Source organism: Blennius ocellaris (genome assembly GCF_963422515.1).
Source record: "Blennius ocellaris genome assembly, chromosome: 10".
Classification (NCBI taxonomy): domain Eukaryota; kingdom Metazoa; phylum Chordata; class Actinopteri; order Blenniiformes; family Blenniidae; genus Blennius; species Blennius ocellaris.
Window position 1 is genome coordinate 2,298,097 of NC_137659.1, and position 14,478 is coordinate 2,312,574.

The 14,478-nt window shown below is 45.8% G+C and overlaps 1 protein-coding gene across 1 annotated transcript in view; it reads left to right on the top strand.

Annotated features, from left to right (window-relative positions):
* kmt2cb (lysine (K)-specific methyltransferase 2Cb) overlaps window positions 1-14,478 on the top strand; it is an 81,999-nt gene that overhangs the window by 20,638 nt on the left and 46,883 nt on the right. The window contains exons 4-12 of the mRNA XM_080503754.1: window positions 27-159; window positions 3,050-3,223; window positions 5,133-5,242; window positions 5,490-5,599; window positions 6,519-6,681; window positions 7,469-7,640; window positions 8,277-8,391; window positions 10,677-10,852; window positions 11,822-12,195. Coding sequence (XP_080359880.1) covers window positions 27-159; window positions 3,050-3,223; window positions 5,133-5,242; window positions 5,490-5,599; window positions 6,519-6,681; window positions 7,469-7,640; window positions 8,277-8,391; window positions 10,677-10,852; window positions 11,822-12,195 — 1,527 coding nt within the window. The remainder of the gene's footprint in view (window positions 1-26; window positions 160-3,049; window positions 3,224-5,132; window positions 5,243-5,489; window positions 5,600-6,518; window positions 6,682-7,468; window positions 7,641-8,276; window positions 8,392-10,676; window positions 10,853-11,821; window positions 12,196-14,478) is intronic.

The window sequence follows — 14,478 nt, forward strand, 5'->3', positions numbered from 1 at the left end:
TTCCTCTTTTGTCTCCCCACCATCAGAAACACAAATACAGCCGGTGGAGACGGTGGAAGTGGTGACCACTGACGTGCCGGAGGAGGACCGGCCCTCCTCCCCTCGGGCCCAGAGTCCAGCAGGACCGTCTGTCCCAGCGAGTCGAGAAGTCGAAAGCAGGTGAGAAGCTCCCGTTTGTTGTTCTCGTCAAGTGTGCAGTTACGATCATGTTAGAAAACCAACATTTTCTAATGAAACTTATTAATGTGTTTTTGACGTCAATGATATAAAAGGAGTTTTTTTTACTCACAATGTTTGATCAATTATCTTCGTCTACTGAAACTACCTGTTAGATTTGGTTTGTTTTTATTGTACTTTCTGGATTTTTGTCTGACATTTCATGGTATTTTTAGCTCATTGGGTAGAGTCACATGGAGAGTTCCTCAAGCTTCTGTCGAACGGCATTGAAAGGACTTGTATTCTATTGTGATGGACATTTTTACTCAGAATCACCTTTATAGAACTTTCTTCACTCTTTTATTGTGGAAAAAAACGCAATCAAGCTGTTATGATGTTGCTTTGATCTACCCCCTGGCTTTGGTTTTCCACTATAAGGTCGGTGTTTTGTATGAGCCTGTTCCCAGCTACAGATTATGAGCAGCAAAACAAGCGAACACACACCAGGCTAAATAGGCAGCTAATAAATGCTTTAAACCAGGGGTGTCAAGCACATTTTACTTCAGGTGCCACTTACAGCCCAATTTCATCTCGAGTACCAGTAAAATACTGAAATAATAACCTTTAAATTGAAATGTTACTCTTCAATCTTAACATAAAGCTAATTTTAGTGATAGTTTCTGGTGTAAACTCCAGTGAAATGGCAAAAGAGGAACTTCTCTTTGCATTATTAGCTATAGGAAAAGGATTATTAATGTTTTTATATATAAACTCACCCCGATCCCCCCCCACCATTGCCTTTTCACTTAAGGTTACAATATTTCATCCCTTTTTTGTTGTTTTAAAGGACGCATAGTATTTGCAGTTTTTGTTAAAAATTTCGATAATGGCAGAGTCAGAGGTCTTTTTTTGATTTTGTATCATACAGACAGCTTGTGGATGACGGCTGGTCTGCCGCAGGGTCCAATCTGGTCACTGCAAATGACAAAGAAGACAAAAACTTTGAACTGTTTGTGATCCAGTCACTGGAGAGTAACGGGTCATGTTGCCAACAAAACCATGCTGTGGGTGTGAATTTGTAGAAAAACCTTGTCAAAAGATTTGACTGTTTTTTGAACCACATTGGAAATGGCTTACTGCTTGTTTACATTTCTAAAAGTCTATGCATATTTAAATATGCACTTATACATAGAAACGGGGTCGTTTGGATCTGAAGGTCATCATCTTGTTTTAATTTCCCAGCCCTTATTGGGAGAAAGACCGCTTTGATCTCTGTGTTGCCTTTGTGTTGATTGTCAGATCAGCACTTCAAAGCAGCACACACGTGAGCCCTCATAGACGAATCACCGACGCTTCTACGTCGTAATTTGGGGGCAGAAATCATGAGAGTGAGATTGTGGCCTTATCTGTGTGTTTTCTGCCCCGCGGCCTGCGCCTGGCTCATTTGGCGGCTCCGCGTCCACACTGTGGGACAGATTAAAACGGGAGACGTCGGCTGGCGGAGGCGCCGCTCTCGTCCCAGGTGCCACTTGGTTAAAGGTTGTAATCAATCTGGCGTCCTGTCTGCGCTATCGATGTTGGTGATGGAGGGCAGATCGGCGGCATCTCCGGGGATCTTATTAACAGGGCCATCTCATCACTTCACATGTGATAAATATTTACTGCTCCCTTTTATTTCTCAACTTTCCAGCTTTCCTTGGCTCTGATTTTCTTTTTTGCCTTCGCTCTTTACCGCTCTGTGTCCAAGAAGACTTTCTCACGCACAGCCTGGATCATTCACATATCCAGATTTTTGGTGCTTTTTACAAGCAAAAAAAGCAAAATATATGATTGGAAAATGTATTTCTGGACATACTTGAAGCTTGTTATTTATGTATTGAGTTTTCTTTAGATGTCGTTTTTCATAAACCAACAGCGATTAAAAAAAATTAAGAATGTATTATGAATCATGACTGCAAAATGGTAAGGATTATGTTCAGGTCACCAAAAATGCTATTTACACACTTTTGGACAAAACAGGAAGGGTTCGTGCAATCATAGTATTTGTAAATGTTCTTTTGCAAATGTACAAATCTAATCAGGAAGTTATGTACACTTGCAAACAACAATATTTCCTGACACTTAATAAAACCTTGAATAAAACAAAACCCAAAAAAACTGAAGTACACCAGGAAATGCAATCTAAGCAAATATAGAGAAATGTATATATTTCATGCACTTTACATTTTTTTCCATGCATTTCCCCACACATAAACGTGTAAGAATAATTCAATTCTATGAAAGATAGATTATTCTTTTTAAATAGAAATGTATGCCTTGTCAGCAGGACACAGTGGGCACCATCGAGGATGGTGTAAATTTTAATCGCTGATAATTTCACTTATTTTTGATTTTGATCATATTATCAAACTGAAATGCATTTATATAGTGCTTTTCAGAGACCCAGAGCTGTGAACGAGTGAGCTGTGGGAATCGAACCTGTGAAATTCCAGTCACCAAGTACTCTGGGCCCCCCCACTGCTCCGAAAGTGGGTTCCCTGAAGAGGAATGGAACCCGGGCCAAACCCTAACCTCTAGACCAAAATACCTGTATCGATCATCCTGTATTTATTCAGTAGTTAAAAGAAATAAAGAAGATTTAAAATAAGATAAATACCTCCTCTGGGTAACCAACCCCGAACCGCACGAGCTGATAGTGTAAAAGACCACGTCTGACACGACTCAGCAGCTGTATCGCCTCTGATGGCTCTACATGTGTTTCCGTGTTGAGACCGGTGTTGTTACAGCGGCGCGAGGCCTTAATTCACAGTCGTGACACGCATGGCTCGTGTTCAGCCACAGCAGGTATTTATAATTAAACACCTCTCCTCGCCGCCCATTTCCTTTGTTACAGCGAGCGTCTCTGTGCCTTCTGTTACTGTGGCGGCCGCAGCCTTCTGGGTCAGGGGGAACTGCACGCGTTCAGCGCCACGCCCGAGCTCCTCGGACACCGGGGCGACGGCGATCAAACCACTCAGCCAAAAACCACCGGAGAGACCAGCTCAGGACCGAAGGACAAGAACAAGAAGTAAGTATTCCGTCGGTGCGAGGGACGAGAAATCTGAGTTATATCGCTTTGTTTACTCTGAGCCCCTCATCCATCCATCCATCCATCCATGCATCCATCCATCCAGGTCACCCACACAGGGAAAATAAAATGAGGGATTAATCCTCCCAGCATGTTTTTGGATTCCCAGCCTCCCGCCTCCCAGTCAGACGTGCCTGATAAACCTCTCACGGGAGGCGACCAGAGGTCGACTTAATCAGATGTGCCAATCACCTGAACTGGCTCCTCTCAACGTGGACGACTCGTGACTCTACTAACTCATTTCAGCCACTTTGAAACGTCAACCTAGCGGCCGTGACCCCGACGTCCAGCGTCGTCGGTGACGGTGGGCGTGTCGACTGACCCGTAAACAAGAGGGCTTTTGCTTTCCAGCTCGGCTTCCTCGTCACGGCGACAGTCAGGCACAGTGCCCGTCCCAAACTTTTGGCCAATCTCACAATCCCTCCCATCACTGGTGAATAAGACCCTTGCCTCCAGGTAAACGGCAATCGCAACCAACGCCTGCACCCGACGTGGCAGCGGAAAAAATCTATTATCGGCAATCCCATCTTGTCTAAATCACCCGCGGGATTCAGGGTTTTTTTTTTTTTTTGTAGTCGTTGAATAAATGGACTAAAAGATGGAGAATATTCCGGTAGCTTGAATTCCGCTCACAGAAACTCGGATACAGCGTGCATGTAGACTGTTAGCTAAGATGTTCACGAGGGCCTTGTGTTTGCCTTCAAACTCACACAGTCACACACACACACGCACACGCACGCACACACACGCTGTGCCCAGAAAGCAGCCTCCTCTGACTCTTTTGGCCCGCTGCCTGATTCGTTTCCGGTCCTCTGAAACCAGTTTGGTGTCTCTCTGGATCCCTGGTCCCATAATGGGCAGTGTTAGCGGCGTTAGCGATGTGGCCGTCGGCCAAAACAACCGGTGACTGCTGTGGTGTGATTGGTTGGTGGGGCCGGCCCCCTCGCTTGTGCCACAGGGAGGCAGAGCGGAGGTTGTACATGCATGGAGGAGGAGGGAGGGGGAGGGGGAGGGAGGGGGAGGGGGAGGGGGAGGGTCGTCTGATAATTGGTGCTGAAAACGTCACATTTTTAGCAATTGGAACTGGTGTCTTGAATTTGGCCATTGGTTTGTTTACTTGAACCTCAGTCCTTTTTAAATGCTAATGCACCTCCTTCTCCTCCCCCCCCCCCCCCTCCTCATCATCTTCCTCCTCTTCCCTTCCCCTCTTCTCTACATTTTCTGTGTGCCACGCCGCTCGCTCCTCCAAGCCAGGGACTCAGAAACGCATCCTTTTCAGCAGATTTTATGAGACAGAACAGCCAGCCTCTTGTGCACATGCCAAACAAGATGGCCTTCTTCTTCCTCCTCCTCCTCCTCCTCCCCCCCCCACTGCTTTTTTTTGCAATCTAACATTTTTACCCCGCTCATTCTCTTTGCTTTACTTTAAAAAAAATAAAAAATAAATGCTAGCCTCCATCTTTGTCTCCATTCTCAATTCCATCAATCTGCCATTCTATCCGTCCTTCCATCCATGCAATTATTTCTATTACGCAGCAGATTTACCGCGTCATCCACGCGAGTTTCCAGTTTTACAAGTTGATTAGCGTCGCCCGGCTTCATCGATGAGTAGACCTCTGTGTCATCTGCAAAATAATGGACGTTTATGGAGCACGAGTACCGACACGACCCTGTGGAACTCCATTTTGAACTTCAGTCTGAGCTGATGAGTAAATCTGATAAATATGATCCCATCCATCCATCCATCCATCCATCCATCCATCCATCCATCCATCCATCGCCAACCTCGTCTTCTATCTGTCCTACTTGTTGCCTTCTCTAAAGAAAAGTGCTTGTGATTTTGCCGCAGTGGGTCGGAGGGCTGCGAGGAGGAACCGGACCCGGCCACTCGGTTCTGGGACGAACTTTCTCACGTCGGACTTCCACAAGATCTTAACGTCGAGTCTCTCTTCGAGTCAGGTAACGGCAGACGCCCTCGGCGCTCTTCTTCTCAAAGCTCTTCACGCCGTCTGCAGTCACATTCCTCGAAATCCGTACGGAAGATGCTCTATAACCTGTGACGCTTTCACTGCTCTGTGTTCTCACACACACAGTAATTTTTTTCGTATCTGATTGTTGATGTCACTTTTTTTCTTGAATAAATCATAAACAAGATAAAAAAAATTTTTGCTAATTTCTTTTTTTTTTTTTTTTTTTTCCATTTCAGGGCAATGCTGGGCACATCAGAGTTGTGCCTTGTGGTCCGACGGCGTTTGTGAGGGCGAGGGACAATCTCTGCTTAACGTGGACAGAGCCATTGACTCAGGGAGCACAAAGGTGAGTCGGGGGAGGGGGGGGGGGGACATATCCGCGGACTAATGGGTGTTAACACCGTCTTAATGTGTCGGGCAGCAGGGGAGGGAGCGCTCCAGCAGGGCGCGGCGGAGCTGATGGATCAGACGGGCCGCTAAAGGTCGGGCCGGCAGCGTGGATCTCTCAGCTGTGAAATGGAAAAGGTCACGCCACTCTACCGGGGCTCCGAGCGGCTGCTGCGCTAACCGCTAACCGCTCGGCTCCTCTGATTGTGTTTGCGGGCCATCAGCGAGTCCCGCCACTTCATCTGCAGAGTGGCTGATTCAGACAGGCTTTAAACGAGGGTCTTAATCTTCAGCCGAGTGTTTTTCCAAAGACACATTTAAAAGGATCAAGTCGTTTTGGACTGGCCGTACAGTTGGGGGGGGGGGGGGGCGGGTTGTATTTTGCCTCGATTTCAAAGTTTGCACGTCTTTTTTCTTCCTGCACACCAAAAAGAAGTTTCAGGTTTATAGAGCACTGTCCATTTACATGACGTGACTGTGAGTCATGCCACTCTGGAGGCCGCCGGCGTTGCGATTGTCCATCTCCTCGCATCGCCCCATTTCCACAGGAAGTCAAAAAGTCCTCAAAAAGTTCCACCCCGGCAGCCGTTTTCTAAAAGCTTCCACATGCAAAACCCAACAGACGTTTAGCGTTTTCACTTGTGCTTCTCGCATTGAAAGGATTTTTTTCTTGTATGATTTCAGGTTGGGTTTTTTTTTTTTTTAATCTCTGTCTGTCTGACCAAGTTCTCTCATCACCATAGCAACCAGCATCAGCATGTCTGGAGATTCTCAAGTCTGAGAAATGCTCCCATGGATGGACGGACAATATGGACGCTGTTCGGGCGGGGGACAATGGGACGAACTTTAAATCGCTGCTCTCGTCTCTCTCTTCGCAGCACTGTGCATACTGTAAGCGCCTTGGAGCATCCATAAAGTGCTGTGCTGAAGGATGTGCTCAACTCTACCATTACCCCTGTGCGGGGGCAGCCGGGACCTTTCAGGATATCAGGAGTCTCTCGCTCCTCTGCCCAGAACACATCGAACTGGCCATTCTCCAATGTAAGTGGGCGAAACGCCGAATAAAACCATTACATGGTGACACTTCAAAATTTTAGAAGCCGCAACCATTGATCGATTTTTAGGACCACAAAAACAAATCCAATATCACCTGGGTTTTTTTTTTTTGGCTTTTTAGGTCTCGTGTCTTTCAAACTTTTTTTTTCTGTCTAATATACTAATACACTGTATGTTTCAACCTGCTGTTAACCAGGTTTACCACATGGGTTAACCCAAGTAAGATCAGTCTTGCAGTTTCAGTTCATTTGTCTCGGGAGAAAAATCTCTATTTTTATACTCCATTCCTGTGATACATTTGAATCTATTTAACTGCCTTTAACCAGGATAGCGACATTGGTTAGTCTATCTAGCTGTAGCCAGCGATGGCTTCAGACAATGTCAGTAGTGAACTGATTGGGTAAAGTATTGATTAATAAAAAATAGAAACTATGCATTCTTGACCAATAGTCATTTTTTCCCACTGTCAATGTCGATTTAGTGATGGAACAGTTCAGCCTTTTTGTGTTTAAATGTAAAATTAAGATCATACATCTCCTGCATGACAGCAGAAACTCGGAAGTTTTTTGTTTCTTCACTTTAAAAAAAAAAAAAAAAAATTGCATAATTTTGTAAGAAAACCTGAATCTTCTCCACTCATTGTGCGACGCACCTGAAAGTCACTTTCTCTTGTGTGGAGCAACGCAGTAGATTGTTGTTTTTCGGGCATGACAGCAGTCTGACGAAGCGCACCCTCTGCTCTGCCCCCCCCCCCCCCCCCTTTGCCCCTCAGTCGTAGACGATGTGAACTGCGCGCTGTGCGACAGCCACGGGGACCTCCTGGACCAGCTCTTCTGCACCAGTTGTGGTCTGCATTACCACGGGATGTGCCTGGACATGGCGGTGACCCCTCTGAGGCGAGCGGGCTGGCAGTGCCCCGAGTGCAAAATCTGCCTGACGTGCAAGTGAGTCACCCCCCCCCCCCCCTCCCAACCCCCCACCCACTCCCACATGTGTGCACCTCGTAGCGAAGGTTTCATTTTCCTTCCTATTTAAATTCTGCCGAGCCGGCGGCGGCGGCGGCTCGCTGCTGGTTTGTTTACCTCTGTGGTTTGCGAGGAGCTAACTGCATGTCGTAGCCTCCAGCGCAGTATTGTAACCTCTGACCTTATTTAAACAGCACAGGAGCTCCATTACCATCCCCGGCCTGTTTGCCTCAGGTAACCACTGTCCGTGGAGTTTTAGGTTCCTACATTCAAATCAGAACGCCCCTCGGTGCTGCGCCGTCTTCGAAGACGTCTTCCCCGTGTGCTGCGTTCAGAGCGAGACCCAACATCGGCCTCCGACTGAGGAGATTCAGTCGCATCTTTGAGGACGTCTTCTCTTAATGAAAACTGTTTTTGATCAACAATATTTCAGATATGACTGAGGCCTCGTTTTTTTTGTTTACTTACAAACTCTCTTGAAGCTTCACTTCCTGGTTAATATTGTTAACAAACAAGAAGAATTGGTTCCAAAAAGGGTGTTTTTCTCTGTTATTATGAACAGTTTTCCGTCACCGTTCCCCCTAATGACGGATCCCGTCCTGTCCGCTCTTGCAGGAACCCGGGAGAGGACACCAAGATGCTGGTGTGTGACATGTGCGACAAAGGCTACCACACCTTCTGCCTGCAGCCTGCCATGGATGCTCTGCCCACCAACGGCTGGAGATGTAAGGTAGGGAGCCGAACTCGCGTGACATCGCGGTGGCTTTTTGAGGGCTTTTATTTTTTTTTGTATTTTCTGTTAAGTCAAACTGCACCAGTGGAAACATCTCCGCGATCCGTGGTTTGTCTCTGCGGTAAAGAGACAAACTAAAAGGCCGCTGTGTCGTCGCTCAGGCGGTCGGTTAGCAGTCAAAATGCCATTTGATGCAACAAAAAAAAAAAAGAAAAAAGAAGAAGTGTGCAGGCGTCAGTAGGTCACAGCGGTGCAGGCAGTGGGTGATGATCTTAACCTCGGCTTCTCGGTTTGACTCGGCACAGCAAGTGGAGCTCCTGAGTGTTGGTCTCCCCGCCGGAGTGAAGATCGGTGGAAACTGAGTCACCGTCGGCGCCGAACTGGTTTTTGTTTCTGTACGCGAAGGAAGCATCAGATGCGGCTTTTCTTATGAGTCGGCAATCCTTTTTTTTTTTTTTTCTTTCATTCTTTCGACGTAATGTTAAAGAGCATATGTAAAAGATCTTCAGCATCTGCATGTTGAAAGATGTTCTTACTGTGCACAGGCTGAATTATCAGCCTTTTCTGGAGAATGTTCTTATAAAATTTTGCCATTTAAATTTTTGCATTTAAATCAACAACCTCAGATTTGTTTTGAAAGTGTATAAACTGAATGAACATCAAACAATTGAAAATGTCATAAGTCTTTTCTGTTGGACCTCCTATTTCTTATTAACTGGCTGCAGATGTTGTATTTTTTTGTGGGTTTTTTTTGCCTCTTCTCTACAAATATAAGACTACAAATATACATTTAAGACATTTAACCTCACTAATACCACCTTTTTACGCAGTTCTAGAGGAAGTTTGCCAAAATCTTCTCTGATTCCTTCATGTTTTATGTCGTTTGATCGGTATTTTGGGTAGAAAATGAGCAACTACACTTAATTTATTAAAATTTAGCGCAGCTTCTTTGCATTAGGAGCCCAAGCAAACTGCCCAAGCTCAACGCTCTTGTTCCGTCAGTTTGTAAAACTGCGGTGTCATAGAAAATGAACCGAAGCGAGCTGAAGCGTGTCAAAAAAAAATATCTGCAATGTCGTCCATGTTTTCATTCTGGCAAACTGCTCGGGTTCCAGCTCTCGATCATTTGTGAGGAAAACTTGGCGGCACATTGCAGCAGCCTGCCGTTGGGTAGCCAGATCCTCATGATTTGGATGCCAGCTCTCTCTCTCTCTCTTTTTTTTTTTTTTTTTTTTGGTTGAAAGATTTGATTTGTTCTATTTCAGTAACTCTTTGAAATGTCCCCTCCAGCAAATGACAGAAATGAATGTGTACAAACAAGATGACCACCGGTTTCTTTAATCACTGACTCGGCTAAATTCATCGTGGTTCACGTCCGTCTCGGTGGCGACTGAAGACGTGAGAGTTTACTGGTCAAATATTAAACAAATTCTTGCCAGTTTTCTTATGTAATTTTAGGTTTTCGGTGTCAGCTGAATGTCCAGAAAAGCCTGGTAGAATCCTTCATATACAAGATGACATTTTTATTTAAATAGTCTGATTATTTAAAAAAAAATACGCACCTCAAACTTTCCTTTTTCACGATCATAATTTATGTTTTCTTGACCAAATCATTTTTAAATAAGAATAAATTAACATCATAACCATATCAAGCACTTCCAACTACTTTTGCATGCAGAGTTTGAATGAACCTGTGAATTAAGTTGGATGATTATTACCTCAGATTTTGTCTATTTCAGTGCTTCAGCTATTTGAACAGCTGCATTAAGGACTAAAACCTTTTCAAGGGGCTCTCTGATGGCGCCAATTTTCTAAAAACTAGTGGACCAGAATCATGACTCGCTATATTTTGTGATCATGTGATGAAGATCTTGATAGTTTTGTCGGTGTACTTTCGGATTTAATTAGAATTCAAGACTTGGGACTTGGTGCATAAGCTCAAAAAGCTCATTTGAATGATTTTCACACCGTATTTTCACTGTTTATTCATTTATTTGAATGGTTTAGCTCATTTAACATGAAGAAAGCACATCAAAGTTGCTCAATGAATAAATCACAAAATATCTGCAGTCTGATGACTGTTTCTTTTGACTTTCTATTTTAAAGAAATCAAAATTCCCGATCTCTTTAAAGCTTGAAAGGCGCTCTCCTGTAAACGCTACAATGGTCAATACAATGACAATTATTTTATAGTGAGTCTAAATCGTGACTCCTTATGATTTGGGGGGAAAAAAGAAAGAAAAAGAAAAAACTCAGCTTGCATTCCACCCCTCCGCCTTTAGAACTGCAGAATGTGCATCCAGTGTGGGACTCGAACCAGCGGCCAGTGGCACCACACCAGCCTGCTGTGTGAGAACTGCGTCCAGAACCAGGACCCGGCTCTGAGCTGTCCCATGTGTGCCTGCATACTGGACCCGGAGCACCACAAAGACCTGCTGTTCTGTCAGACTTGCAAGAGGTGAGGAGCTTGAATGGTTTATGGTTTAGGATTTATGATTCCGTTGTTGTTGTTATTTTGCTTTCCAAAAAGAGAGAATTTTGTGAAATTCAATCTCAAAGCTTTGTTTTGTCTCAATGGGCCAAAAAGTATTGAATTTAGCAGCTTGCATTTCACGCTCATTGCTCTGCTAAATGTATTATTTAGATCTCTGAAATTTATTATTTTGTAACCCTGATTTAACTTTCAAAGTGAGGTTTACAACTTAGGAGTCTTGTATTTCGCATTAAATGGCTATAATGTGTTTTTATATTTTAAAATATCTCAAATTCATACCAACCAACAGTCTACAACCAGAAAAAATTTCAAATTTATAAAGCTGGATCAATAGATATTATATATTATTCAAATATCACAGTTTTACCAATGAAAAAAAAAAACTCACTTGTTTGATCTTTTGAAAACAGTTGGTCATTCCAACATTTTTTGCTCTAACTGGATATAAAACAGAAGAATTGTTCAAAAAAACTTGGGAGCAATTGAAACCAGTAATTTTATTATGAGGTGATCCACATGGATGTATACTGTGACTTTTCTGTTTTCGACGAGGGGTTTCAATCACTGCAAAAGAAATAAAAAATTACATTAGCCCCATTTGAAAAATCTTATTATATCTTCTCCAGGGATGTATAGGAGGACCTGTGGCTTTCTCTTTAACAGGAATGTGTCGTTGCTGCAATAGAGAGAAAATATTGCTCTTTCTCAAAAAGTAATTAGAGGGAGAAGAGAAAAAAAAAAAGTGCAGAGGAAAAACATTAATTGATGAACTAGTTTTGAATTGTCTGAATGCTTGATGAGCCCCTCCGCTCTGTCCCGGTCCTCTTCCTGGCATTCCCTGGCGGCGCGCTAATAAACACGTCACGTTGGAGGATCTGTGCCGAGATATCCCATTCCAACCGTCTCCCCGGCATTCCTCTGCTCTGCTTTCAGATGGCTACACCTGGAGTGCGAGCGTCAGAACTCGGGCCAAGCAGAAATCCACCCTCGAGAGGACTACGTTTGTTCCAACTGCAGGTCCCCCGCTGCAGAGCAGGCGCCGCGGGCGGAGGATATGGACACCGGCCCAGCGCTCAGCCCTCAGCCAGCCTCCATGCACACGAACTCTGAGGCCGGCCTACAGCCGGCGCTAAAGCACACAGACCCCGAACCCGGCGCTCCGCCGCCTCCCGAAATGCACAACGACCCCGAACCGGAGTTGCTCGCCGTCCCATTGCACTCGGATCCGGAGCCCGCCCGGGCCGCCGTCCACGAGGAGCAGCCGGCCACGTCGGAGCAGGAGCCCGACGGGTCTCCGCTCCAGAAAGGTGAGCTTCCGCCTCCCCGCCTCCCGACGGGACGCTCTTGATCCTTCGTCCCCGTCGGGTCTTTTCATCGGAGCCCAGAAGCCCCAAAACCCCCGTCTGATCGGCGCATTAATCACGCCGTCGTAATGACGGCGTTCTCATCTCGCAGGCTCGCGCACAGATGAGCCAGCAGGTCGCGGGGCGGAAATTGAAGCGCTGGCTTTGTAGCTCGGTGGGTTCAGTGACTCGGTGTCCAGCCGTGCAGAAGCAGTTAAAAGTTTTGGCTTCACGACACCAGTTTGTCAGCACGGAGGAAGTTTGTTTTGTTTTTTGTCTTTTTTTAAAGTCGCCATGGTTGCAGATGAAATATTGAGGGGGAAAAAAGTTGTTTGGACTAAAACCAAGAGATGCTCTCCCGCATTTACTTGGAGTCTTTTCTGAGGATTCCCCAATAACCAGATGGCGTCCTACTAGCGGCAGATTAAAGCGCCCATTGCCTTTGTAATTCTGCGTTTTGAAATGTTAAAGTGCTTTGTTTCTCCATCTTGCCCCACTGGGAATAAGTGTGTGCGGCCTGTGAATGGAATTTTTTTATTTTTTTATTTTTTTTTAACTTTCGGAAGCACTTATCTTCGTGTCTCCTGTGTTTTGGATTGTGTGTTTCCATCCGTCTCTGCGCTGTAGTGAAAGTCTTTAGTGGCACAATGGCTCACTTTTAGATGAATATTTACTGATCGCATTTTTTGATAAAATGTGGAAAATTGGCAACGAGGCGACGAGGCTATTTTTGTGCTGATTTCAGGCTTGGTTGTTGGAGCAGTGAGTTACAGGCCAGTTTTGGAGGTGCTGGAGATACTGGGACCAAACGTTTGATCATTCTGGTACAACACGAACGTGATGCACCTTTTTGTCCAGTAATCGTAATAAGTGCTCCTTCTACGTGTTATGCACGACATATGAGCGTGCCTTTGGTGGTCCCTCCGGATTCTGGTCTGAGCTTGAGCTTCGGGTGGCTAAAATAAGCCTCAGACAGAATTTGACATAAATGCAGATGCAGAAGGAACCATCCTGGTAATAAACCTGATATTACCCGGCAATCATCCTGGTTATAAACCTTGGTGATCCTGGTAATAAACCTGATCTCGCATGTGTCTGCTGCTGCCTGCTGGTCAAAAAAAGCGTCTTGAAGTCACTGCTGGAATCTGTCTGCATGAAGCTGAGCTGCGCCGAAGAAACGGGATGGATGAGGATGATGATGAGGTTGCAGATGATGAGGACGTCTGTGGCAGCCCTGCAGTCTCTCTCTCTCTCTCTCTCTCTCTCTCTCGCTCTCTCGCTCTCTCGATGGTGCTGCAGGCCTCATTCATTACTGTTCTGCTATACACACACACACATACACACACACACACACACACACGATTGAACCGAGGGCTTTGGAGGTTTGCATTGAGCCCCTCAAAACGAGACCCGTCTCTCCTTGGTCCTCGTGACCCTCAGGCCTGGAACGGAGTCGGGGACGTTCTCACCGTGAGATGAGATCGCTAACCACCAGACCTGCACAATAGTGCAAATTCATCATTATCGCAATATAATTAAGCATATCAACAAATGGCACAAGAAATGATTAATCATACAGTTTTTGTGAATTGATTTAAAATCAATGAAAAAAATTAAAAACAACCTTAAATAATGCCTTTAGTTGATCACATTAATCAGGCAGTTCAGCAGAGATAAAATACTCGCACATATTCACACGGCGTTTACATTTAAGCGTCTCCACTTTGAAGCTGCGTTGATTCGACTCGCTCTGCCGGGCTTTGAGTCGGCGGGCTGCGAAGGGTTAAAGAGCCTTACAGTGACTCTCCCGACAGATGCTGAGGGGAGCGCAGGTCAGACCGACTCCGCCGCTCCTCCGCCCCCATCAAAGCGCCGTCTTTATCCGAGGCGTCAACCTCATTCACTGTAGGAAGCCGCAGGAAGCGGCGGCTCGCATGTGAATGCGCGGCGGGCCGGGGTTAATAGCCCATGGCTGGGGGAGACTCGGCTCTCCCTGATTGAGCTGCTGGCGCCGGCACCGGATGAGCACCTGCGAGCACACAGGCCCCGCCATGTGACACCCCCCCCCCCCCCCCCCCCCCCCTCCTGGCAGCGCCGGCGAGCAGGTGCACGCGTGAGCCGGGGTCGGCGTGACGTGGGAACGTGTGGACTGGAAACGGAGAGCGCCTCCTTAAGACTGGCCTGTCTGTGTCGTCGGAGGCTGTGAGGGAGTCCAGCATGACTAGTGCCATTCATACCACCCTGATG